A 27,494-nucleotide genomic window follows, 5' to 3' on the forward strand; every position below is an offset into this window, starting at 1 on the left:
TCCATGGTCCTGATGTAGATGTAAACATTGAATCACCAGACATTAAGGTGAAAGGTCCGAAAATTTCTAGCCCAGATATTGATGTGAATGTTGAAATGCCAGATGTGAAAGTGAAAGGTCCGAAAGTTGAAGGCGATCTCGATTTATCGATTGATGGTAAAAAACCAGATGTAGATGGAAAAGGATGGGAGATAAAAATGCCGAAATTCGGTTTCAAAGGTCCGAAAATCCATGGTCCTGATGTAGATGTGAATGTAGAAATGCCCGATGTTAAAGTGAAAACACCAAAAGTATCTGGACCCGATGTTGATGTAAATGTCGAATTACCCAAACTTGAAGGTGATTTAGATGTATCGATTGATGGTGGTAAAAAAGGAAAAGATTGGGATTTCAAAATGCCCAAATTCGGTTTCAAAGGTCCGAAAATCTCTGGACCAGATGTTGATTTAAAAGGACCGAAAGTCTCTGGTCCTGATGTTGATGTCAATGTTGAAATGCCCGATGTTAATGTAAAAGGTCCAAAGGTAGAAGGTGATTTAGATTTATCGATTGATGGAAAAAACCAGATGTAGATGGAAAAGATTGGGAATTCAAAATGCCTAAATTTGGATTCAAAGGACCGAAAATCTCTGGACCTGATGTCGATGCTAACATTGAATCACCAGATATTAAGATAAAAGGTCCAAAAGTTTCTGGACCTGACGTAGATATGAATGTTAAAATGCCTGAGGTTGATGTCAAGATGCCCGATGTTGAAGGTGATATAAATTTATCATTGAAGAAAAAGAAACGAGAAAAATCAAAAGAAAAAGATGGTAAAGGTTGGGAATTTCATATGCCAAAATTCGGTTTGAAAGGACCAAAAATCCAAGGTCCAGATGTTGATGTAAAAACAAATGGTGTTGATGTTGATGTTGAAATGCCACAAGTTAAGGTAGAAATGCCCGAAATGAATGTTAATATTGAAAATGATTCGTTGCGAGGAAAATCACCCGAAAAAGATGGCAAAAGTTGGAGTTTAAAAATGCCAAAATTTGGTTTAAAAGGACCGAAAATATCCGGTCCGGATATTGATTTGAAAGGTGGCGAAATTTCTGGACCTGATATTGATGTGAATGTTGAAATACCAGAATTGGAAGGTGATGTTGATATTTCGATGAAAGGTAAAAAACCAGAAGGAAAAGATTGGGATTTCAAAATGCCGAAATTCGGTTTCAAAGGACCAAAGATTTCTAGTCCAGACATGGAATTAAAAGGACCCAAAATTTCTGGTCCTGATGTTGATGTGAATGTTGAAATGCCTGATGTGAAAGTGAAAGGACCAAAAATTGAAGGTGATTTAGATTTGTCTATTGATGGTAAGAAACCTGAAGGAAAAGACTGGGAATTTAAAATGCCTAAATTCGGATTTAAAGGACCGAAAATCTCAGGTCCAGATGTCGATGTGAATGCAGAAATGCCTGATGTGAAAGTGAAAGGACCGAAAGTTGATGTGAATCTTGAAACACCCGATGTAAAAGTAAAAGGACCGAAAATTGAAGGCGACTTAGATTTGTCTATTGATGGTAAAAAACCCGAAGGAAAAGACTGGGATTTTAAGATGCCGAAATTTGGTTTCAAAGGTCCAAAGATTTCTAGTCCAGATGTTGAATTAAAAGGTCCTAAAATCTCTGGACCTGATGTTGACGTTAATGTTGAAATGCCTGATGTGAAAGTGAAAGGTCCAAAAATTGAAGGAGATTTAGATTTATCGATTGATGGTAAAAAACCAGAAGTAGATGGAAAAGGTTGGGAATTTCATATGCCGAAATTTGGTTTCAAAGGTCCAAAATTCTCTGGTCCTGATGTAGATGTGAATGTAGAAAAGCCACAGGTTGACGTCAAAATGCCGGAACTTGAAGGTGATGTTAATGTAGGCAAAATGGAAGGTGATATTAATTTATCATTGAAGAAAAAGAAGCGAGGAAAATCAAAAGAAAAAGACGGTAAGGGTTGGGAATTTCATATGCCAAAATTCGGAATCAAAGGTCCAAAAATATCTGGTCCTGATGTTGATGTTGATGTTGAAATGCCTGATGTGAAAGTCAAAGGACCGAAAGTTGATGTTGATCTTGAAACACCCGATGTGAAAGTAAAAAGTCCAAAAGTTGAAGGTGATTTAGATGTATCGATTGATGGTAAAAAGGGAAAAGATTGGGAAATAAAGATGCCGAAATTTGGATTCAAAGGACCGAAAATCTCTGGACCTGATGTCGATGTCAACGTTGAATCACCAGACATTAAAGTGAAAGGACCGAAAGTTTCAGGACCTGATGTAGATGTGAATGTTGAGTTACCTGATCTTGAAGGTGATGTTGATATTTCAATGAAAGGCAAAAAACCAGAAGGAAAAGATTGGGAGTTTAAGATGCCTAAATTCGGTTTCAAAGGACCAAAGATCTCTAGTCCAGATGTTGAATTAAAAGGACCAAAAATATCTGGTCCTGATGTAGATTTAAACGTTGAATCACCAGACATCAAAGTGAAAGGCCCGAAAATTTCTAGCCCAGATATTGATGTGAATGTTGAAATGCCCGATGTGAAAGTAAAAGGACCGAAAGTTGAAAGTGATTTAGATTTATCGATTGATGGCAAAAAACCAGAAGGAAAAGATTGGGAATTTAAAATGCCTAAATTCGGTTTCAAAGGTCCAAAAATATCAGGAAAAGATGTCGATTTAAAAGGACCAGAAGTGGATGTGAATGTTGAAATGCCCGATGTGAAAGTAAAAGGTCCGAAAGTTGAAGGCGATTTAGATTTATCGATTGATGGTAAAAAGCCAGAAGTAGATGGAAAAGGATGGGAGATCAAAATGCCTAAATTTGGATTCAAAGGTCCAAAGTTTTCCAGTCCAGACAGGGAATTAAAAGGTCCGAAAATCTCTGGACCCGATGTTGATATGAATGTTGAAATACCTGAGGTTGATGTTAAGATGCCCGATGTTGAAGGTGATATTAATTTATCATTGAAGAAAAAGAAACGAGGAAAATCAAAAGAAAAAGACGGTAAAGGTTGGGAATTTCATATGCCAAAATTCGGTTTGAAAGGACCAAAAATATCTGGTCCTGATGTTGATGTCAATCTTGAATCACCAGACATTGATGTGAAAGGACCGAAAGTTGAGGTGAATCTTGAAACACCCGATATGAAAGTGAAAGGACCGAACATTGAAGGTGATTTAGATGTATCGATTGATGGTAAAAAGGGAAAAGATTGGGAAATTAAGATGCCAAAATTTGGTTTTAAAGGTCCAAAAATCCATGGTCCAGATGTTGATTTGAAAGGACCAAAAGTTGATGTAAATCTTGAAACACCTGAAGTTGATTTGAAAACACCAAAAATAAAAGGGCCTGAGATAGATGTGAATGTTGAAATACCAGAATTGGAAGGTGATGTTGATATTTCGATGAAAGGTAAAAAACCAGAAGGAAAAGATTGGGATTTCAAAATGCCTAAATTCGGTTTTAAAGGTCCAAAGATTTCTAGTCCCGACATGGAATTGAAAGGACCGAAAATTTCTGGTCCTGATGTTGATTTGAATGTTGAAATGCCAGATGTGAAAGTGAAAGTACCGAAAGTTGAAGGAGATTTAGATGTATCGATTGATGGTAAAAAACCAGAAGTAGATGGAAAAGGATGGGAAATTAAAATGCCGAAATTCGGTTTTAAAGGTCCAAAAATCCATGGTCCAGATGTTGATTTGAAAGGACCAAAAGTTTCCGGTCCCGATGTCGATGTGAATGTTGAAATGCCCGATGTGAAAGTGAAAGGTCCGAAAGTTGAAGGTGATTTAGATTTGTCGTTGGATGGTGAAAAACCAAAAGGAAAAGATTGGGAATTTAAAATGCCCAAATTCGGATTCAAAGGTCCGAAAATCTCTGGACCAGATGTTGATGTCAATGTTGAAATGCCCGATGTGAAAGTAAAAGGACCGAAAATTGAAGATGTGAAAGTGAAAAGTCCTAATATCGAAGGTAATTTAGATGTATCGATTGATGGCAAAAAACCAGAAGGAAAAGATTGGGATTTCAAAATGCCTAAATTCGGTTTTAAAGGTCCGAAAGATATCCGGTAAAGATGTTGATTTGAAAGGACCAGAAGTGGATGTCAATGTAGAAATGCCCAATGTGAAAGTGAAAGGTCCGAAAGTTGAAGGTGATATTGATTTGTCTATTGATGGTAAAAAACCAGAAGGAAAAGATTGGGAATTCAAAATGCCAAAATTCGGATTCAAAGGTCCGAAAGTCTCTGGTCCTGATGTCGATGTTAATGTAGAAATGCCTGATGTGAAAGTGAAAGGACCGAAAGTTGAAGGTGATTTAGATGTATCGATTGATGGTAAAAAACCAGAAGTAGATGGAAAAGGATGGGAAATTAAAATGCCGAAATTCGGATTCAAAGGTCCGAAAATCCATGGTCCAGATATCGATTTGAAAGGACCAGAAGTTGATGTCAATATTGAAAAACCACAGGTTGATGTGAAAGATACCAGAACTTGGAAGGTGATTTAGATATTTCGATGAAAGGTAAAAAACCAGAAGGAAAAGATTGGGATTTCAAAATGCCTAAATTCGGTTTCAAAGGTCCAAAAATCTCTGTACCTGATATGGATTTGAAAGGACCGAAAATTTCTGGTCCAGATGTTGATGTTAATGTCGAAATTCTGATGTGAAAGTGAAAGGTCCGAAAGTTGAAGCTGATTTAGATTTATCGATTGATGGCAAAAAACCAGAAGGAAAAGATTGGGATTTCAAATTGCCTAAATTTGGTTTCAAAGGACCGAAAATATCTGGTAAAGATGTAGATATGAAAGGACCTGAAGTTGATGTGAATCTCGAGACACCTGATGTAAAAGTAAAAGGTCCGAAAGTTGAAGGGGATTTAGATGTATCGATTGATGGCAAAAAACCAGAAGTAGATGGAAAAGGATGGGAGATCAAAATGCCTAAATTTGGATTCAAAGGACCCAAAATTCATTCTCCAGATATCGATGTGAAAAGTGCTGAAATTGATGTGAAAACACCAAAAGTCTCAGGGCCTGATGTTGATGTGAATGTTGAACTACCAAAACTTGAAGGCGATGTTGATATTTCAATGAAAGGTAAAAAACCCGAAGCAAAAGATTGGGAATTTAAAATGCCAAAATTCGGTTTCAAAGGTCCAAAGATATCTAGTCCTGATGTTGAATTGAAAGGTCCGAAAATATCTGGTCCCGAAATTGATGTAAATGTTGAATCTCTAGATATGAAAGTGAAAGGTCCAAAAGTTGAAGGTGATTTAGATGTATCGATTGATGGTGGTAAAAAAGGAAAAGATTGGGAATCAAAATGCCGAAATTCGGTTTCAAAGGTCCGAAAATATCGGGTAAAGATGTTGATTTAAAAGGTCCTGATGTTGATTTGAATGTTGAAATGCCTGATGTAAAAGTAAAAGGTCCAGATATGAAAGGCGATGCTAGCATTGATGTTACATTAAGTCCAGATAAAAAACAAAAAGATCCAAAATCGAAAACCGGTAAAGATTGGGAATTTCATTTGCCAAAATTCGGTTTTAAAAGTGGTCAACCAGAAGATATATCGATTGAAAAAGATGAATCCAAATTAAAACGTGGAAAATCTGAAGAAAAAGAAACAACATCATCAATTAAAAGTGATGATAAAGACGGATCATCATCAAATGGTTTTCATTTTACATTACCAAGATTTCGTTTACCAAAACGAAAAAGTTCGGCAACAAAAAAACAAAAATCTTTAACCGGTCCATCATTGTCAATGGAATCTGGTGGCGACATCTTAGGAACAAACGTCGAACCTGTAACCGTTCGATCGAATATTAAAAAATTAAAACAAAGTGATCGTTCAGCAACATTACCTGCTGGTGATTTAGAAAAATCAATCGATAATGATGAAGGCGATAAATCAAGAGGTCATGGTTTGTTTGGTATACGTAGTCCATTAAGACGTGGAAAATCTAAATCCAAATCACCTGAATTGGATAATATTGAATTGAATATTGAAAGTACGATTGATAAACCATCGATGGATGTTATTGATCTTGATTTGCGTGATAAACGATCAAAATCAAAAGAAAAAGAACCGAAAGATAAGATGAAGAAAAAACATGATGATGATTCGAATGATAAACAAGATGATTCGGAAAAACCAAAAGATTTGGATCAGGCATTTATCGATGCAATTGAAACATTAGAATCGGGTAGTAAAACTGATCGTTCGATTTCATTGAAATTTCCAAAATTAAGTTTTAAACGTAATCGTGATAAACGTGATGTTGGTGATGATCAACACGATGATCATAAAGATGATGGTAAATCATCACCACAACAAAAAAGTAAACAAAAATCAAAATCACCCGAAATGAGCAAAACACCGGATGATTCGAATGATGAAAAAGTTCCCGGTAAACATTCATCCACAGCAATATTTGGAAAATTTTCTGGAAAACAAAAAATTCCTGAAGGTAGCTCAGGAATAACAATGCCTGGTTTTGGTCCGACTGATAAACATAAACAAGAATTTATTCAATCATATCCACCCGAATTGGTGGATAATGAAAAAATTATCATCCGATTTGTTCTGTTAAAACCAGATGATAACAATAAAATTGAACAAACATTGGAAGAAATTCGTTTAGATTCAACAAATTCGGAAAAACAAATTAAAGATGCAATACGACAGGCAATTCGTTCGGCAGCTCAACAACCAACAGCGAAAACAAAATCCGAAAAAATTATTGCCCGAGTAATTCGTGTTCGACCTGATGGTGAAAAATTTCTTAAAGAATATGAAATTGATCCAAAAAATTCAAAAGTTTTTGATGATGTACAACAGGCATTAATTTCATCAAAACCTGATACTACTAGTGATGGACGTGATATCGATACAATCGATACAATCATATTATCATCATCCGTTTTGATGAAAAAATCGAAAAAAGAAGAACCCGTTGATCGAATCAAATTATCCGCAACAGATACGGATAAAGAAATTGAAAATCAAATTGAAAAATTATTGGAAAAATCATTACGAAAATCAAAAGAACCAGATACAGATTCGGTAATCATACGAATAACCGATGATAATGGAAAAATTTTGGATGAATTTCATTTGGAATCGAAAAAACCATCAACGACGAAAGAAAATTTGGAAAAAATTTCCCGGAAAATTCTTGGATTGTTACATCCTTTACGAACGGCATCACCAACGGATGATCGAACAAAAAAACCGAATAAAATTATTCGAATCATTTTACGTAAACCAAATGGTAATGAACAAGTTGATGATTTAATTATTGAACCAAAAACCTCGGATAAAGATATTGATGATTTGATTAAAGATAGTATTCAACGGAAATTATCCGGTCAAGAATTACCGCCGGATTCAAAAATCATTACCAAAATTATTCATCTTCGACCAGGTGAAGAAGAATCAATTGAAGAATTTGAAATCAAAGCAGACGATGCAAGGAAAAAATCTTGACAATTCACTTGAAGATGGCACCACGTACACGAACATCGAAGAAAAAAGATTCAGCCGGTTATATTGTAACGAAAATTTTCCGTCGTAAATCATCAAATGATAAGGAAACAATGGAAAAATCATTGGTTGAAGATCCCCGGAAAACTGGTAAAGATATTGGTGATGATCATAAATTTGGTATGTTTTTAATTTTATTTGGGAAATTTTCCAATAAATTTTGAAAAATTAAAAAACTTTCAACAGGTTTCCCAAGTTTTAGGTTTAAATTACCCGAATTTGGTTGGCAATCGTTTAATCGAGATCAAATGTATGATGATGAAATGAAAAAACCGAAAAAAATCATTAGGATAATATTGAAAAAACCAAATGGACATGAAACAATGGATGATCAATTTATAGATACAAAAACCGAACCGAAAGATATTGATAAATTATTAATGGAAAAAATTTCCGGAAAATTGCCGGATTTACAAGATTCAAAAGATACAAAAATTATTGCACAAATTATTGATTTAAAACCAGGTGAAGAAGAAACTATTGAAGAATTTCAAACCGATCCTATTGCTGCTGGAAAAGATTTGAAAAATATTTTGGAAAAAACACCACGGACAAAAACATCAAAGAAAAAAGATTCATTGGGGAAAATTATAACGAAAATTTTCCGTCGTAAACCTGATGGTAAAGAGGAGATTGTTGAAGAACATTCAGAAGATCCAAATGAAACTGGACGTGATATTGGTGATGATACACTTGGTATGTTTAAGTTTGTTTTGTTTTCAATTTGGCTTTTTCCCCTTATTTTTTGAATTAGTTTTTCCCCTCATTTTTTCAATTTGGCTTTTTCCCCTTATTTTTTCAATTATGCTTTCCCCTTATTTTCTCTATTGATTTTAATTACAAATTTTTTTCCTCACTCTCTCTTCGATAAAGGTTTTCCAAGTTTTAAGATAAAAATTCCAGAATTTGGTTGGCAATCCAGTGTGGATAGTAGTGGTAGTGGTGGTGGTCATGAAGAACAAAAACGGAAAAAACCTCGAAAAATCATTCGAATCGTTTTACAAAAACCAAATGGTCAGGAAATAATCGATGATATTGATGTTGATCCAAAAACAAATCCAAAAGATGTTGATCGAATGATAAAGGAAAAAATTCAATTAAAATTTCCTGAAATTAAAGATTCGAAAACTAAAATTCTAGGTAAAGTTATTGATCTGAAACCAGATGAAGAAGAAATTACCGAAGAATTTGAAACTGATTTTGAAACGGCAAGAAAAAATTTAGATGATGCTATTAGACATGCACCAAAAACCAAAACAAAACGACAAAAAGATTCAACAGGTAAAATTCGAACAAAAATTTTCCGAAGAAAACCGGATGGTAAAGAAACGGTAGAAGAGTTTGTTGATGACGATGATACAACGGGTAAATTCAAAGATTTGGGCGATGATATTTTCGGTAATTAATTTTGATTTGATTGTTTTTCGGTGAAAAAATTAACCATTTTTTGGTTTTTCGTTTTTTTTGAACAGCACAACCATCGGACGATAAATTTCGTGCCGAAATACCCGAATTGATTCGACCAAAACAACAACAATCATTACCGGTGGATGATGGAACGAAAAAACCAAGGAAAATTATTCGAATAATTTTACGTAAACCAAATGGACAAGAAGAAATGGAAGAAATTCCTGTTGATTCAAAGAAATCTTCCCCAAAAGATTTGGAAAAATTGATCAAAGATAATTTACGAAAAAAATTACCGAAAATTAAAGATTCAAAAATCAAAATCATTTCGCAGATAATCGATACGAAACCCGGTGAACAAGATGGTGAAGAAACAACCGAAGAATTTGAAATGAATCCCGAAATGGCTAGAAAAAATCTTGATGATGCAATGAAACGAGCACCACGAACGAAAACTTTGAAGAAAAAAGATCCATTTGGTAAAATCATAACGAAAATTTCCCGTCGAAAATCTGATGGTAAAGAAGAAATTTTACGGGAATTTGTTGGTGATGAAGATCCTGCAAAAATGGCTACGGAAAAACCAATGAAAACTGTTGAACCTCACCCGGCAACCGAAGCTAAGAAAATTGAAGCAAAACCTATTAAACAATCGGAAAAACCATCAGAAAAGAAAGATAAACCACCAATTACAATACATCCACCTGTCGAACAACAGAAAAAATCCACTATTTCGACTGAACAACAACGACCAAAAAAGTCCAATTAGTCCAAAAGATGACAAACAACAGCAACAACAAAAACGTTCAATTTCAAGAAAATCACCCGAACCTGTTGATTCAACGAAACAAAACCTAAAAAACTGATACGAATTATATTACGACTACCAAATGGTGAAGAATCAGTGGAAGATTCAACATTGGATATTAAATGCAACCGGGAAAGATGTTGATAAAACGACAAAAACATTGTTACTGCGGAAAAAAATTGCCGCAAGTCAAAGATCCAAAAACCAAAAGTAATAACACAGATTATTGATTTGAAACCCGGTTCGGAAGAAACGATTGAAGAATTTGAAACTGATCCTGAAACAGCAAGAAAAAATCTTAATCAAGATGATGTTTTGAAAAAAACTATTTTAACAAAAATTACAAAGAAAAAAGATCCATTATCGGGTAAAATTATTGTTGGTTTTTATAAACGAAAACCTAATGGTGAAGAAATTGTTGAAGAAATGGTTGAAGATCCACAAAAAACTGGTAAAGATATTGGTGATTCGGATACTATTGGACGATTACCTAAAGAATTACAGGAAAAAGTATCGAAAATATTGTCGAAATCACCGAAAGAAATGGAAAAACCAAAAGATATTTCAACGAAAAAGCCTACTATTGATGATGATCGTAAAACGGTTATGCCAAAACCATCGGATGATAAACAACAAAAGAAAGAATCAAAACCTGTTGAGAAATCAGAAAGTCAAAAAGATGATGATGATAAAAAACGACCGAAAAAATTGATTCGAATCATTCTTCGAAAACCGAATGGTGATGAACAAATTGAAGATTTATTGATTGATCCGGATACTAAACCCGAAGATATTAATGATACAATCAAACAAGAATTGCAAAATGTGTTGAATAAATCTCCAAATATTCCGAATGATGCTAAAATTATCACCAAAATTATTGATCTCAAACCAGAAGAGTCAGAATCGATTGAAGAATTTGAAATGGATCCCGAAACAGCAAGAAAAAATTTGGATGATGCTGTTAAGCAAACACCACGAACTAAAACATCAAAGAAAAAAGATCCTTTTGGTAAAATTATAACAAAAATTTTCCGACGTAAACCTGATGGCAAAGAAGAAATTGTTCAGGAATTTATTGAAGATCCAAAACAAACCGGTAAAGATATTGGTGATTTAGATACTGTTGGTCGGGTGCCTGAAGAATTTCTCCCTAAATCAGCAAAAGATGTCATAAAGAAAAAACCGAAAAAAATCATACGAATCATTCTGCGAAAACCAAACGGTGATGAATCAATACAAGATTTATCTGTAGATCCAAGCACTAGTCCAAAAGAATTGGATAAAGCAGTCAAAGATGCTATCGAGAAAGAATTATCCAAAATTGATGATCCGAAAACGAAAATTATTTCAAAAGTTATCGATTCAAAACCGGGTGAAGAAGAAACTACCGAAGAAATGGAAATAGATCCCGAAATGGCCCGAAAAAATCTCGATGATGCAGTGAAAAAGGCGCCACGAACAAAAACATCAAAGAAAAAAGATCCTTTCGGTAAAATTATAACAAAAATATTCCGACGTAAACCTGATGGCAAAGAAGAAATTTTACGGGAATTCGTTGAAGATCCAAAACAAACCGGTAAAGATATTGGCGATGATGACCAACCAAAACCAATAAGTGAATCTATGACCAAAATAACCGATCCAACCGGCAAGACAATCATCAGAATTGTTCGCAAAATGCCTGATGGTAGTCAATCTGTTCAAGAATTGATTGAAGAACCTGAAAAGAAAAAAGATCAACCAATCGAGCATGGTCAACCTGAAACGCTTGCTAAACAGAAACCAGAAAGTCAAAAAAGAGATGAAACTGTAAAACCAAAAACTTCTGATGATGAACAACATAAGAAAGAATCAAAACCTGTCTTGGAAGAAAGAAAAATCAGTGACAAACCAAAAGATGATGATAAAAAACGACCTAAAAAAATAATTCGAATCATTCTTCGAAAACCAAATGGCGATGAACAAATTGAAGACTTATTGATTGATCCGGATACTAAACCCGAAGATATTAATGATACAATCAAACAAGAATTGCAAAATGTGTTGAATAAATCTCCCAATATTCCGAATGATGCAAAAATTATCACCAAAATTATTGATCTCAAACCAGAAGAATCAGAATCGATTGAAGAATTTGAAATGGATCCCGAAACAGCAAGAAAAAATTTGGATGATGCTGTGAAGCAAACACCACGAACTAAAACATCAAAGAAAAAAGATTCTTTGGGCAAAATTATAACGAAAATTTTCCGACGCAAACCTGATGGCAAAGAAGAAATTTTACGGGAATTCGTTGAAGATCCAAAACAAACCGGTAAAGATATTGGCGATGATGATCAACCTAAGCCCGTTAGTGAATCGATGACTACAATAACCGATCCAACCGGCAAGACAATCATCAGAATCGTTCGCAAAATGCCTGATGGTAGTCAATCTGTTCAAGAATTGATTGAAGAACCTGAAAAGAAAAAAGATCAACCAATCGAGCATGGTCAACCTGAAACGCTTGCTAAACAGAAACCAGAAAGTCAAAAAAGAGATGAAACTGTAAAACCAAAACCTTCTGATGATGAACAACATAAGAAAGAATCAAAACCTGTCTTGGAAGAAAGAAAAATCAGTGACAAACCAAAAGATGATGATAAAAAACGACCTAAAAAAATAATTCGAATCATTCTTCGAAAACCAAATGGCGATGAACAAATTGAAGACTTATTGATTGATCCGGATACTAAACCCGAAGATATTAATGATACAATCAAACAAGAATTGCAAAATGTATTGGATAAATCTCCCAATATTTCGAATGATGCTAAAATCATAACGAAAATTATTGATCTCAAACCAGGTGAAGAAGAAACTACCGAAGAAATGGAAACAGATCCCGAAACGGCTCGAAAAAATCTTGATGATGCAGTAAAACAAACACCGCGAACAAAAACATCAAAGAAAAAAGATCCTTTTGGTAAAATCATAACAAAAATTTTCCGACGTAAACCTGATGGCAAAGAAGAAATTGTCCAGGAATTTGTTGAAGATCCAAAGCAAACTGGTAAAGATATTGGTGATTTTGATAATATTGGTCGTGTACCTGAAGGATTAAAATCTATTGACCCAGAATTTTTCCGTAAATCACCAAAAGATGTGGCGAAAAAACCGAAAAAAATTATACGAATCATTCTACGAAAACCGAATGGTGATGAATCAATTCAAGATCTATCCGTTGATCCAAATACTAGTCCAAAAGATTTGGATAAAGCAATCAAAGATGCTATCGAGAAGGAATTATCAAAAGTCGATAATCCGAAAACGAAAATCATTTCAAAAGTTATTGATTCAAAACCGGGTGAAGAAGAAACTACTGAAGAAATGGAAATAGATCCCGAAATAGCCCGAAAAAATCTTGATGACGTAGTGAAAAAGGCACCACGAACAAAAACATCAAAGAAAAAAGATCCTTTTGGTAAAATTATAACAAAAATATTCCGACGTAAACCTGATGGCAAAGAAGAAATTTTACAGGAATTTGTTGAAGATCCAAAACAAACCGGTAAAGATATTGGCGATGATGACCAACCAAAACCAATAAGTGAATCTATGACCAAAATAACCGATCCAACTGGGAAAACAATCACAAGAATTGTTCGCAAAATGCCTGATGGTAGCCAATCAGTTCAGGAGATAATTGAAGAACCTGAAACGCTTGTGAAACAAAAACCAGAAAGTCAAAAAGATGTTGAGCAAAAAATAAAAGAATCGAAACCAGTTCAGGAAGATAAAAAATTCAGTGACAAAACCGGTGTAAAACCTGCAAAAGATGATGATAAAAAACGACCGAAAAAAATTATTCGAATCATTTTACGAAAACCGAACGGCGATGAACAAGTTGAAGATTTATTAATTGATCCGGATACTAAACCCGAAGATATTAATGATACAATTAAACAAGAATTGCAAAATGTATTGAATAAATCTCCCAATATTCCGAATGATGCTAAAATCATAACAAAAATTATTGATCTCAAACCAGGTGAAGAAGAAACTACCGAAGAAATGGAAACAGATCCCGAAACGGCTCGAAAAAATCTTGATGATGCAGTAAAACAAACACCACGAACAAAAACATCAAAGAAAAAAGATCCTTTTGGTAAAATTATAACAAAAATATTCCGACGTAAACCTGATGGCAAAGAAGAAATTTTACAGGAATTTGTTGAAGATCCAAAACAAACCGGTAAAGATATTGGCGATGATGACCAACCAAAACCAATAAGTGAATCTATGACCAAAATAACCGATCCAACTGGGAAAACAATCACAAGAATTGTTCGCAAAATGCCTGATGGTAGCCAATCAGTTCAGGAGATAATTGAAGAACCTGAAACGCTTGTGAAACAAAAACCAGAAAGTCAAAAAGATGTTGAGCAAAAATAAAAGAATCGAAACCAGTTCAGGAAGATAAAAAATTCAGTGACAAAACCGGTGTAAAACCTGCAAAGATGATGATAAAAAACGACCGAAAAAAATTATTCGAATCATTTTACGAAAACCGAACGGCGATGAACAAGTTGAAGATTTATTAATTGATCCGGATACTAAACCCGAAGATATTAATGATACAATTAAACAAGAATTGCAAAATATATTGGATAAATCTCCCAATATTCCGAATGATGCTAAAATCATAACAAAAATTATTGATCTCAAACCAGGTGAAGAAGAAACTACCGAAGAAATGGAAACAGATCCCGAAACGGCTCGAAAAAATCTTGATGATGCAGTAAAACAAACACCACGAACAAAAACATCAAAGAAAAAAGATCCTTTTGGTAAAATTATAACAAAAATTTTCCGACGTAAACCTGATGGCAAAGAAGAAATTGTCCAGGAATTTGTTGAAGATCCAAAGCAAACTGGTAAAGATATTGGTGATTTTGATAATATTGGCCGTGTACCTGAAGGATTAAAATCTATTGACCCAGAATTTTTCGGTAAATCACCAAAACGACCGAAAAAAATTATTCGAATCATTCTGCGAAAACCAAACGGTGATGAATCAATACAAGATTTATCTGTAGATCAAAATACTACCCCGAAAGATTTGGACAAAATGATTAAAGATGCTATTGAGAAAGAATTATCCAAAATTGATGATCCAAAAACGAAAATCATTTCAAAAGTTATTGATTCAAAACCAGGTGAAGAAGAAACTACTGAAGAATTTGAAATGGATCCCGAAACAGCTAGAAAAAATCTTGATGATGCAGTGAAAAAGGCACCACGAACAAAGACATCAAAGAAAAAAGATTCTTTGGGCAAAATTATAACGAAAATTTTCCGACGCAAACCTGATGGCAAAGAAGAAATTTTACGGGAATTCGTTGAAGATCCAAAACAAACCGGTAAAGATATTGGCGATGATGATCAACCTAAGCCCGTTAGTGAATCGATGACTACAATAACCGATCCAACCGGCAAGACAATCATCAGAATCGTTCGCAAAATGCCTGATGGTAGTCAATCCGTTCAAGAATTGATTGAAGAACCTGAAAAGAAACATGATGATAAACCAACATTAACAACAACAACCGAAAAACGCCCGAAAGATTCTTTGCCTTCACCAAAAGATACTGTTGACAATGTTTTAGGTCAATTTTCTGATCCGCAATCAAAACCGACTATTAAAACATTGGAAAATGTATTAACGAAACAAAAACCATTAGATGATATAAGTGAAGGTGAGTTTGAATTTTGAAACAAAAAAATCAACCTTTTTAACCTGAATATTTTTCAAAGGTAAAAAACCATCACCAACCATGGAGAAACCGCAACTGCAGCCGCAACCATTATTTGGATCAACAGCAACAAAAGCCACTGATGATCGTCCCAAATCACCGAAAGAATCATTACCAAAATCACCAACAGACATCTATACTAAAGGTAGGTTATTTTTTTTCTAGATTTTGAGAAATTTTCTTGAAAAAAAAGCTTCTGGAAATATTTTCCTTCTTTTGAATTTTTCACTAATGCAAAAAAAAAACACAATCAGAAAAATTAGCAATTAGAAATTCAAAAAAGCAAAAATCAAAATTCAAAAAATCTTTTTTTAAAAAACAGAACAAAAACATGTTGTTGATGATGAGAAGAAAGATTCACCGCAGCCACAGCAGCAGCCGATTGATGAAAAAATTGAAATACAAAAAAAACGCAGTGAAGTTTCGAAAGAATTACCACGACAGTCAACGATAACCACCGATGATCTGGATGATGATTGGTTAAAATCATTACAATCAGAAATTGTCCTTGATGATCAAATTGATAAAAAAGTGGCGCCACCACAAACAACATCCATGAAACCTGAACCGATTGAAAAGCGATCGATAAAGGTTGCATTGATGAAACCTGATGGTCAAGAAACAATGGAAGAAACAGTAGAAATTGATGATTCAAATCAAAAACTTGATCCAAATGTTGAAATTAAGAAAATTTTGCAAAAATTATTGCCAAAAGTTACCACGGAAGACAAACCTGAATCAGCTAGAACAAAAATCGTAGCAAGACTTTGTAGACAAAAATCAACTGATCATTGTATTGAAGAATTTGAAACCGATTTAGATCAGCTGAAAAATTTAGATGAGAAAAACTTCGATGAAATTCTTAGGAAATTACCAAAAACCACAACAAAACGTTTAAAAGATCCACGTGGTAATATTATAACTAGGGTTATACGTGAAGAATCGGATGGTACAAAATTGGTTGAAGAAACGATTGATGATCCAAAATCTCCGGATGGTCATATTGATGAAGTTTGTGAAGAAATCATACGGCCAAAACGTTTTGTACCGAAATTTGTTGATGATGATGAACAATTAAATCCAATTGTTGAAGAACCATGGATGGAAGAACCAACTGAAGAAAAATTAATTACTGATGATCAGAATCAGAAAGAAAAAGAAGAATCGGTTCAACCGAAAGATATTCCGGTTAAAGAAAGAAAAAATTTGTAGCTGGGAGTTATCTATGATGATGAAACAAGTGATGAAAAACCTATATTGACCGAGAAGGAAAAGACTATAATTGATGATAAAGGTGGTGACAAATCAATCGATGACAAATCAATGAAAGTAGTGGATGATGATGATGACAAAAAGTCAAAAGATAAACCAATAGATGTCATACAATCAACAATTGATACTATTGAAATGAAAATGCCAACTGAGAAATTGGATGATAAAAAGTTAAAAGAACAAGAAAAGATGAAACCAGAAAAACCAATTGATAAATCCGAAGATAAAGCATTAAAGGAACCAGAAAAAATTGCATCAACAAAACCAATGGATAAAATCGAGGATAAAAAGTTGAAAGAACCAGAAAAACCAACGGATAAATCAGATGATAAAAAGCTGAAAGACCCGGAAAAACAACAACCATCAAAACTAACGGATAAATCAGATGACAAAAAGTTGAAAGAACCAGAAAAACCAACGGATAAATTGGATGATAAAAAGCCAAAAGAATCAGAAAAAATGCAACCAGAAAAACTAACGGATAAATCAGATGATAAAAAACCAAAGGAACTAGAAAAAACGGAACCATCAAAGCCAATTGATAAACTCGAAGATAAAGAGTTAACAATGTCATCGAAACCGACTGATAAAATTGTGGAAAAAGATGTGAAAGAACCATCAAAGCCAACGGATAAATCCGAAGATAAAAAGTCAAAGGAATTAGAAAAAGTGCAACCACAAAAGCTAACTGATAAAACTGAAGAAAAAGTTAAACCAAAAGATGAATCAAAGAAGCCGGATGATCAAATCAAATCTATGGAAAAGACTGATTCACAAGATAAGCCAAAAGATGAAGTGAAAAAATTGGATGATCAAATCAAATCAGATGATGTTACCAAAAAACCTGTTGACCAAGTATCCGAACAAACTGATAAAATCGATGATAAAAAATCGAAAGAATCAGAAAGAATGCAGCCAACAAAACCATCCGATAAATCCGATGAAAAAGAGCCATCAAAACAAATTGATAAAACGAAGGATAAAGAACCATCAAAAGTAATGGATAAATCGGAAGTCAAAAAATTGAAAGAACCAGAAAAACCAATGGATAAACCAGATGACAAAAAATCAAAAGAACCAGAAAAACCGATTGATAAATCCGATGATAAAAAGTTGAAAGAACCAGAAAAACCAATGGATAAATCCCAAGATAAAAAGTCAAAAGAATCAGAAAAGACGCAACCAGAAAAGCCAATTGATAAAATCGAGGATAAAAAGTTGAAAGAACCAGAAAAACCAACGGATAAATCGGATGATAAAAAGTTAAAAGAAAAAGAAAAACCGATTGATAAATCCGAAGTTGAAAAATTGAAAGAACCAGAAAAACCTATGAATAAACTTGAGGATAAAAAAGTGAAAGAACCAGAAAAACCAATGGATAAATCGGATGATAAAAAGCCAATGGAATCAGGAAAATCGATTGATAAATCCGAAGGTAAAGCATTAAAGGAACCAGAAAAGCCAATGGATAAATCCGAAGATAAAAAGTCGAAAGAACCAGAAAAACCAAAGGATAAACAAGAAGACAAAAAGTTGAAAGAACCAAAAACAACACAACCATCAGAATCCAAAGTTTCGGAAACAAAGAAACCGGTTGATCAAATAAAATCTATTGATACGACTGAATCAAAAGATAAGCTTAAAGATAAACCGGAAAAATCGGATAAGGATAAACCCAAAGAAGAAAAAGAAAAGAGTGAACCAAAAGATAAAGAATCTCAACAAAAAGATATTGTTTGTGAACAAGAAACAAATGTTTTGAATCAAATTCTTAGCCCGACTAAGGATAATGTTGAATGCAAAACAGCAATTGTTGAGGAGAAAAAATCATCAATCATCGATCAATCAAAAGATCCATTATACAATGTAATTGATCAATCAATTGATAAGATTGGTTCGATGATTAAAGATGAAGCAAGTAATTTTTTGGGAAAAGTTTTCGGAAAGCCACAGAAAGAAGTTGTTGAAGAAAAAATTCAACCAACATTTAAAGATTGTGATTTAGATCGAAAACAAATCGAACAACAACAACTTATTGCATCAGGTAATGTTGAAGAAATTAAAAAACCTGAAGAAATTGAAAAGTCAAAAATTGAATCAATGGGTGAAAAATCACCGAAACCGATTGAAAAACTTGAAGCTAAAAAGTTAAAAGAACCAGAAAAACCGCAACCAACTGATAAACCAGAGGAAAAAGAGCCATCAAAACCGATTGATAAAACGAAGGATAAAGAATCAAAAGAACAAGAAAAACCAATTGATAAACAAGAAGAAAAAGTGGAATCAAAAGACAAAGTGGCTAAACCTAAAGATGAATCAACGAAGAAACTGGATGATCAAATCAAACCAGATGATGTTACCAAACAACCGATTAGCACAACATCCGATACAGAAAAAACACAAACATCTAAACCGGTAGATAAACTAGAGAAAAAAGAGTTGAAAGAATCAGAAAAGCCAATGGATAAATCGGATGATAAAAAATTGAAAGAACCAGAAAAACCACAACCATCAAAACCAATGGACAAACAAGAAGACAAAAAATTGAAAGAACCAGAAAAGCCAATGGATAAATCCGAAGATAAAAAATTGAAAGAACAAGAAAAGCCAATGGACAAACAAGAAGACAAAAAATTGAAAGAACCAGAAAAGCCAATGGATAAATCCGAAGTTGAAAAATTGAAAGAACAAGAAAAGAAGCAACCAGAAAAACCAATGGATAAATCGGATGATAAAAAGCCAAAGGAATCTGAAAAGACGCAATCAACAAAACCAATTGATAAATCCGATGTCAAAGAATCGAAAGAACCAGAAAAACCAATGGATAAACTTGAGGATAAAGAATTGAAAGAACCAGAAAAACCAATGGATAAATCCGATGTCAAAGTATCGAATGAACCAGAAAAACCGATTGATAAAATCGAGGATAAAAAATTGAAAGAACCAGAAAAACCAATGGATAAATCCGATGTCAAAGTATCGAAAGAACCAGAAAAACCAATGGATAAACTTGAGGATAAAAAGTTAAAAGAACCAGAAAAGACTCAACCATCAAAGCCAACGGATAAAATCGAGGATAAAAAATTGAAAGAGCCATCAAAGCCAAGTGATAAAGAACCTGAAGACAAAAAGACTAAAGAATCACAAAAAACTCAACCTACAAAACAAAAGGATAAACTCCAAGACAAAGACACAAAGGAATTGGCAAAACCAATTGATAAAACTAAAGATAAAGAATCAAAAAAACCGGAAAAAACACAGCCATTACAACCATCAGATAAATCTGACGATAAAAAGTCAAAAGAATCAGAAAAAACACAAACAACAAAACTGGCTGATAAAACTGCCGAAAAAGATTTGAAAGAATCGAAAAAACCAATTGATAAGCCAGAAGACAAAAAATCTAAAAAGAAAAAACAACAACAAGAAAAACCTGAACAGATTTCTCAAAAACCAGATGAAAATAATAATGATGACAATCAACAACAACCATTACAAGGTAAAATATATGTGTGTAAATCATCATCATCATCATTATCATTATCATCATAGATAGTTAACCCTTACGCACACCCATACGCATCATAAATCAAAAAAATTTAAAAAAATAACCCAATCATGTCCATGCCCATTGTGTGTATCATTGTTTTACTATAGGACTAATCCACTATTAGTTGACCTTTTCATCATCATCATCATCAAACACCCATACATACATTTCATTAACCAATCATTGTTACATCCCCCAAAATTTATTTTTCATCAATAAAAATCACTTTCTCCTCCCCCCTTATCGATATTTACCTAACCCCTTTTCATTCATTCATTTATTTTCATTCATCTTTTTCATCTTTCATTCTCCTCACTTTTTTTTTGATTGAAATTAATTTTTTTTATTTGAATTTTGTTTCCCCCACTTTGTTTTAAAAGATGATAAATTACCAAAACAACCGGAAATAATTAAACGAACAGCATTAAATGAACCAGAATCCAAGCCAGAATCGAAACAACCAGAATCAACTAAATCGGTGATGGCGATTAGTGACGATCAAACAAAAATTGATCCAAAATCTTTGTCAAAATTCAAAGATGATTTAAAAGATTCGGATAAATTACCGGGCGGCCAAAAATTACCTGTTCCAAGACAAACATCACGAACAAGTCCAGAAAAACCAGATGCAGAACAACCAGAATCAAAACAACAACAACAACCAGGTGTTATTGTAAAAGATTATAAAGGTAATATTGTAACAGAATATATGGGTAAACCTGATTATGATGATGATGAAAAGAAACGATCAACAGTAATTACCGGTAAAGATGATGATGAACCAATTACACGAGCATTTAGTCCGGATAAAGACGATGATAATCGGGATCTGGATCGAATGATCAGAAAACCGGAAAAACCTTTGGTTGATGAAAAAATTACCCGAGCATTTAGTCCGGATAAAGATCAAGAAGAAGAATTGCTGTTGCCAAGTCAAAAAATGGAACCATTATCGAAAATGATGGAAAAACCTGAAAAAATCAGCCGTGCTTTTGAACCACAAAAACATGATAAGGATGATGATGATGATTGGATTCAAGGATTAAAATCAGAAATTTTACCATCGAATATTGATGATGATGATCATCAAAAACCTAGTCAGGTTAAAATAGAATCGAAAAAGAAATCTATTGATGAACCACCAATGTCTACGGCAACAAGAAGAATTTCAGAACCAGAACCAGTTGAAAAATTGATTGATACTGGTGATGATGAACCGGTTGAAGAATTCGCTATTGATCCATTAAAACCTGGAAAAATTCAAAAATATCATCAGTAGAACTGTACGATCAAAAGAACCAAATAAACGTTTGATAATTCGTTTTATCATCCAAAAATCAAATGGAGAATCAATTGAAGAATTAGATATTGATCCGAAAACATCGGATAAAGATATTGAACAAATCATTAATGTTTTATTAAAAGATGTACCATCGAAAATTGATGATCCGAAAAAAGATAAAGTTTTTATTCGAATTTTAAAACGTCCGCAACGTGAACAACAGGAACCAACTGAAGATGAATCGATCGGTGAATTCCCAATTGATCCAAAACAACCGGAAAAATTTGCCGATAAAATTATTAACGATGTGATTCTACCGGAAAAATCGAGAAAAGATCCTCGACAAAAAATTGTTCTTCGATTTGTTATCATCAAACCAGACGGTAGTCAATCGATTGAAGATTTGATTGTTGACCCGGCCCAATACGCAGATGATAAAGATTTGGATAAAATTATTCGAGAAATTTTACGAAAAGCGCCGAAAAAATTGACAAATCCAAAAGATCAATTGATTTTCCGTGTTTTGCGACGAAAACCAACATCTAAAGATATCAAATCAGATGATCGAAAGCCAACAACAACAACAAAATCACCACCAAAAGATTCATTGAAACAACCAGAAATAATGAAAACATTGACTGATGATGATGATGATAAAAGTGATGAACAACTAATCGATGAAATCGATATCGATCCTAAACAATCGGGAAAAAATATTGAAAATATTATTAGAAAAACTATCAATGCAAAAGAACCAAATAAACGTTTAATAATTCGTTTTGTTGTTAGATCTAAAGGTGGAACATCAATCGAAGAAATGGATTTTGATCCAGAAACACCTGATAAAAATTTGGATGAAATTATTCGTCAAAAATTACAGGATTTACCTTCTAGTTTGAAAGATCCGAAAAATGATAAAATTTTATATCGAATTCTTAAACGTCCACAACGTGAACAACAGGAACCAACTGAAGATGAATCGATTGGTGAATTTCAGATTGATCCAAAACAACCGGAAAAATTTACCGATAAAATTATCAACGATGTGATTCGACCAGAAAAATCGAAAAAAGATTCTCGACAAAAAATTGTTCTTCGATTTGTTATTATTAAACCCGACGGTAGTCAATCGATCGAAGATTTGATTGTTGATCCTGCTCAATATGCTGATGATAAAGATTTGGATAAAATTATTCGAGAAATTTTACGAAAAGCACCGAAAAAATTGGAAAATCCAAAAGATCAATTGATTTTCCGTGTTTTGCGACGAAAACCACAATCAACAACAATTCAACCAATGAAAAGCGAAGAAGCGATCCAACGAAAACCATCAACAAAAAGTCAAACAATTCCAGAATCGAAACCTGATGAAGAAGAAGAAATCGTAGAAGAAGAAGCAGATGATGATGATGAACCGGTTGGTGAATTCGATATTGATCCAAAATTTCCATTGAAAAATTTGAATGAAATTCGTCGAAAAACATTCGATTCAAAAGAACCAAATAAATTGATAATATTAAGATTTATTATACGACAACCAGATGGTAGTGAATCGATTGAAGAAATGGAAATTGATCCTGAAACATCCGATGAAGAAATTGAACAAATTATCAATGAACTTTTGAATGAATCACCAAGCAAAATTGAAGATCCGAAAAAAGAAAAGATAATTTTCAAAATTCTTCGACGAAAATCACCAAAAGATCAAGAACCAATGGAAGATGAAATGATTGATGAATTTACGATTGATCCAAAACAACCGGAAAAATTAGCCGATAAAATTATGGAAAAAACAATAAAACCGGTGACCAAAAAACCGGGAACAAAAGATCCACGTGAAAGAATTGTAATACGTTTTGTAATACGTCGTCCGGATGGTAGTGAATCGATTGAAGAATTAGTAATTGATCCAGATATGAATGATCAGGATATTGAACGAATTATCCGAGATATTCTTCGTCAAACACCGAAAAAACTTCGTGATCAACGTGATAAACCAATAATTCGTGTTTTGAAACGTCGACCACAACAACCAAAACAAGCAGAAAAACCAAAATATCCCGGTGATGAACAAACAACAAAATCACCGAAAAAAACGAGTGAACAATCGACAAAATCACCATCGAAATCAACAACAATCGATAGTGATGAAGAATCGATTGGTAATTTTATTATTGATCCATTAAAACCAGAAAATTATATTGATCAAATTGTACAATCAATAAAATCACAAGCACGTGATCCAAGGAAAAAATTAATTCTACGTATCGTTCATCAGATTCCTGAACGATCAACAGATCAAATTGAAGAATATTTAATCGATTCAGAATGTCCTGAATTTGATATTGCAAATATTTTAGGTGAATTACCGGAAAAAGTAACCGATACACGTGAAAAAACATTAATAAATTTTATTGTAAAATCACGTGATGATGATCGTTTACCTGCAGGTGATATTCGACCATCAGCACCACCGCTAACATCGGATTCGGATGATAATATTATCATCAGGATTGTTGTACAAAGACCAAATCAACAACGTACGATTGAAGAATTTCAACTGCCGCGTGGATCAATTGCAAGCAGAAATGATATTGAAAATCTAATCAAACAAATCAATCAATCAACAACGGAAAAAATTAAAGAACCAAATACAACGATTATAACAAGGGTTATAAAACAAACACCCGATGGTCAAGAATCGATAAAAGAATATCAAATTGATCAACAAACAGCAACGGATGATATTGATAAAATTATACGATCAAATATACGACCAAAACAACGACGTATAATAACTAGAGTAGTGATACGTAAACCAGATGGTAGTGAACATGTTGAAGAAATTGAAATCGATCCTGAAGTTGATGATATTGATGAAATTATACGGCAAAAAATTGGTGAAACAGCAACAAAAATTACTGGTCCGGCTAGAGTTTCCACACGGTTGATACGGCAAAAACCAGATGGTAATGAAGAAGAAATGGAATTATATCCCGATGATCAATCAGATGATGAAGGAGATGAAGACGAAGATGGTGATTATGATGATGAACTATTAGAAGAATTTAAAATTGATCCAAAATCACCTGATCGAAATTTGAATGATATTGTTAATCGAATGATTCAATCAAAAATTCAACCATCGAATGATGATTCTACAAAAAAATTAGTTATTCGTTATGTTATTATTCGAACTGATGATAATGATAATGGTGAAGAAATTGAAGAAATGATTGTTGATCCACAAACAACCGAAGAAGAAATTCGTGATATTATTCGTGAAATATTAATGGAAACACCGAAAAAATTGAAAAATTCAAATGATCGTGTTGTGTTTCGTATTATATATCGTCAATCAAAATATTTTGATGATGAAGATCAAACAGCAGCTGATGATAAAATAATTGGTGAATTTGAAATTGATCCAAAATTTCCAGAAACAAATGTTGATGAAATTATTCATCGTACAACAACAACAACAACTGAACAACCAACGAAAGAAAAAATATTCATTCGTTTAATAATCATACGACCAGGATTTGGTGAACAAATTGAAGAACTGGAAATTGATCCGAAATTAGATTCAGAAAGAATTGGTCGAATTATTCGTGATATGTTATTGGATGTACCGAATAAACTGCATGAACCACAAGATCGTATTATATTTGTTATATTACGACGACCACAACGTAAACGTCAACGTAAACAACAACAACGTAAACAGCAACAACAATCCGAACAGCAACATGATATCGACGATATAATCAGTCGGGCAATACGTTCATCTGTACCATTATCATCGCAACAACGGAAAAGTTGTCGATTAACTACTAGTAGTACATCGGAAGAAATAATCAATGAAATTGAAATAATTCCGCAAACAAGTGAACAAACTATTAATGATTTTGTACATCGTACAATACGTAGTAGTGGTAGTTCTGGTCAAACATCTGATATGAATATTCGTATTATAATAAAGATTTTGTCACGTAAATCATCATCATTGATTGGAGGTAATGATAATGATGATTTAATTGAACAATTTGAAATGAATCCATCAACAACAAGTGATAAAGATATTGATACGATTGTCCGGAAAATTTTACGTACAATCCAATCACGTAGACGTGAATCAAATGAAAGAATTATATTAAGAATTGTAAAACGTAAAAAAACTAATAGTCAAGATTCATTAGATGATGATGATGAACCAGAATCAGCAACTGGTGATGATATTGATGAAATTATTAGAAAATCATTACGAACATCAACAACAACAAATCGTGATCCAAATAATAAAATTATTACACGTGTAGTACATGTTCAGCCATCTGGTGATGAAAAATCGATAGAAGAAATAGAATTGGATCCAAATTCAATGGAACAAGATTTGGATGATATTTTAAGGAAAACAATCAAAACCAACCGGAATAAATATCCCGGCGGTAAAATAATAACTCGAATTATATGGCGAAAATCTAATGGTAAAGAATCGATTGTTGATGAAATGCCAATAGATTCGAAAATAACCGAAATGGATTTAGATGATATGATACGAAAAGCAATACGACAAACAATATTACGAATAAAAGATTTAGTAAATAGTAAAATGATAACCCGGATTGTTCGATTGAAACCAGGTGGTTCAGAATCGATTGAAGAATTAGAATTGGATCCAGATTTACAAGATGACCAACAGCAAACTGATGATAATAATCGTCGTCAACAACAATCATCATATACAAAAATTATAACAAGGATTATACGACAAAAATCCAATGACGATGACGATGATGATGATGATGATGATAGTAAAGAAATTCTGGAAGAATTTCAAACAATACCTGAATCACCTGATTCAGATATTGATGATGCAATACGTGAATCAATATTATCCGCACGAACATTATCATCCTCAATGTTAAAGGATTCAAATATACAAATTATTACAAGGGTTATCCGTTTGAAACCGAATGGTGAAAAATCTATTGAAGAATTTGAAATGATTGATGATCCAAACGAAACAGATTCAGATAATGATAATGAAGATTTTTTGAATGATAATGGTATACGGAAAATAATACGTACACGTTCATTAACAATAAAAGATTCAACAGGTAAAATAATAACAAGGGTTGTACGGAAAAAATCTAATGAACAACAACAACGAGAAGAACAACAACAATCCGATGATACAATTGGACAATTTGTTAGGAAAACTATTCGTGATAAAATATCACCAGTAAAAGATAAAGCTGGTGATTTCATAACACGTACATTCAAGCCACAAACGCAACAAAAAATATCGTCAACGACAACAACTACGCAAACAGCTGGTATTAAACATCAACAACAACGTCCACAAACTAAAACAAGCGAATCATCATCATCATTTGGTTTTATGCGTAAAACATATAGTTCAGCAGTAAAAGAATTACCACGTGATTTGAAAGGAAAAAGTCCACCATTTCGTGCTGGTGGTTTACCTGCACGTGATATTCATGGTAATATTATTCCATCGACAATGACGACAACGACTACGACAACTCGAATTTCAAAACCAACTGCATATTCTGCAGCTGTAACTGCTGAAGCTCGGCGACCAGAACCAAGAAAAACAACTAGTCAATCAATACAGGATCGTGTTGGTAATAAATTTGGAAAATTTGTTACACCATCATCATCATCAGCATCATCATCATCATTATCATCAAGAGATTCACGTTCAAAATCAAAAACACCGCCAACAACCGCTGATAATAGACCACGAATGACCTTTAGG

The 27,494-nt window shown here is 33.4% G+C and overlaps 4 protein-coding genes across 4 annotated transcripts in view; all 4 read left to right on the top strand.

The window, feature by feature from the left end:
- LOC113788761 (uncharacterized) lies at positions 1–9,974 on the top strand. The gene is given in 9 exon segments (XM_075823559.1): positions 1–561; positions 564–4,102; positions 4,104–4,514; positions 4,517–4,702; positions 4,705–5,359; positions 5,362–7,416; positions 8,010–8,288; positions 8,466–8,990; positions 9,065–9,974. Coding segments are annotated over 9 exon segments (8,820 nt in total). The 5' UTR covers positions 1–95; the 3' UTR covers positions 9,769–9,974.
- Positions 9,971–21,858, top strand: LOC142644814 (uncharacterized). Its single transcript, XM_075823558.1, has 4 exons — positions 9,971–14,218; positions 14,310–15,548; positions 15,607–15,749; positions 20,798–21,858. Exons 1-4 carry the CDS (start codon positions 10,234–10,236, stop codon positions 21,704–21,706), a joined length of 6,276 nt encoding a protein of 2,091 aa, XP_075679673.1. The 5' UTR covers positions 9,971–10,233; the 3' UTR covers positions 21,707–21,858.
- On the top strand, positions 16,809–20,429 carry LOC142645953 (uncharacterized). Its single transcript, XM_075823583.1, is given in 4 exon segments — positions 16,809–18,317; positions 18,358–18,449; positions 18,653–18,921; positions 19,018–20,429. Coding segments are annotated over 4 exon segments (3,162 nt in total). The 5' UTR covers positions 16,809–16,928.
- Positions 21,858–27,494, top strand: part of LOC142644809 (uncharacterized) — a 6,435-nt gene continuing 798 nt past the window's right edge. The window contains exon 1 of the mRNA XM_075823554.1: positions 21,858–27,493. Within this exon, the coding sequence (XP_075679669.1) occupies positions 22,335–27,493 (5,159 nt within the window). The 5' untranslated portion in view covers positions 21,858–22,334. The remainder of the gene's footprint in view (position 27,494) is intronic.

Source organism: Dermatophagoides pteronyssinus, unplaced genomic scaffold (genome assembly GCF_027571235.1).
Source record: "Dermatophagoides pteronyssinus isolate colony J.1.1.1.1 unplaced genomic scaffold, Derpt_VIB-CSIC_2022.12 sq0031, whole genome shotgun sequence".
Classification (NCBI taxonomy): domain Eukaryota; kingdom Metazoa; phylum Arthropoda; class Arachnida; order Sarcoptiformes; family Pyroglyphidae; genus Dermatophagoides; species Dermatophagoides pteronyssinus.

What these genes read in the sequence shown, in the direction of transcription:
- LOC142644814 (XM_075823558.1), top strand. Translation starts at nt 10,234, where the DNA reads ATGGTTGAAGATCCACAAAAAACTGGTAAAGATATTGGTGATTCGGAT. An exon ending in TGTGAAACAAAAACCAGAAA is followed by an intron (nt 14,219 to 14,309) that starts GTCAAAAAGATG and finishes AAACCTGCAAAG; the next exon opens with ATGATGATAAAAAACGACCG. An exon ending in CAACAGACATCTATACTAAA is followed by an intron (nt 15,750 to 20,797) that starts GGTAGGTTATTT and finishes TTCCCCCACTTT; the next exon opens with GTTTTAAAAGATGATAAATT.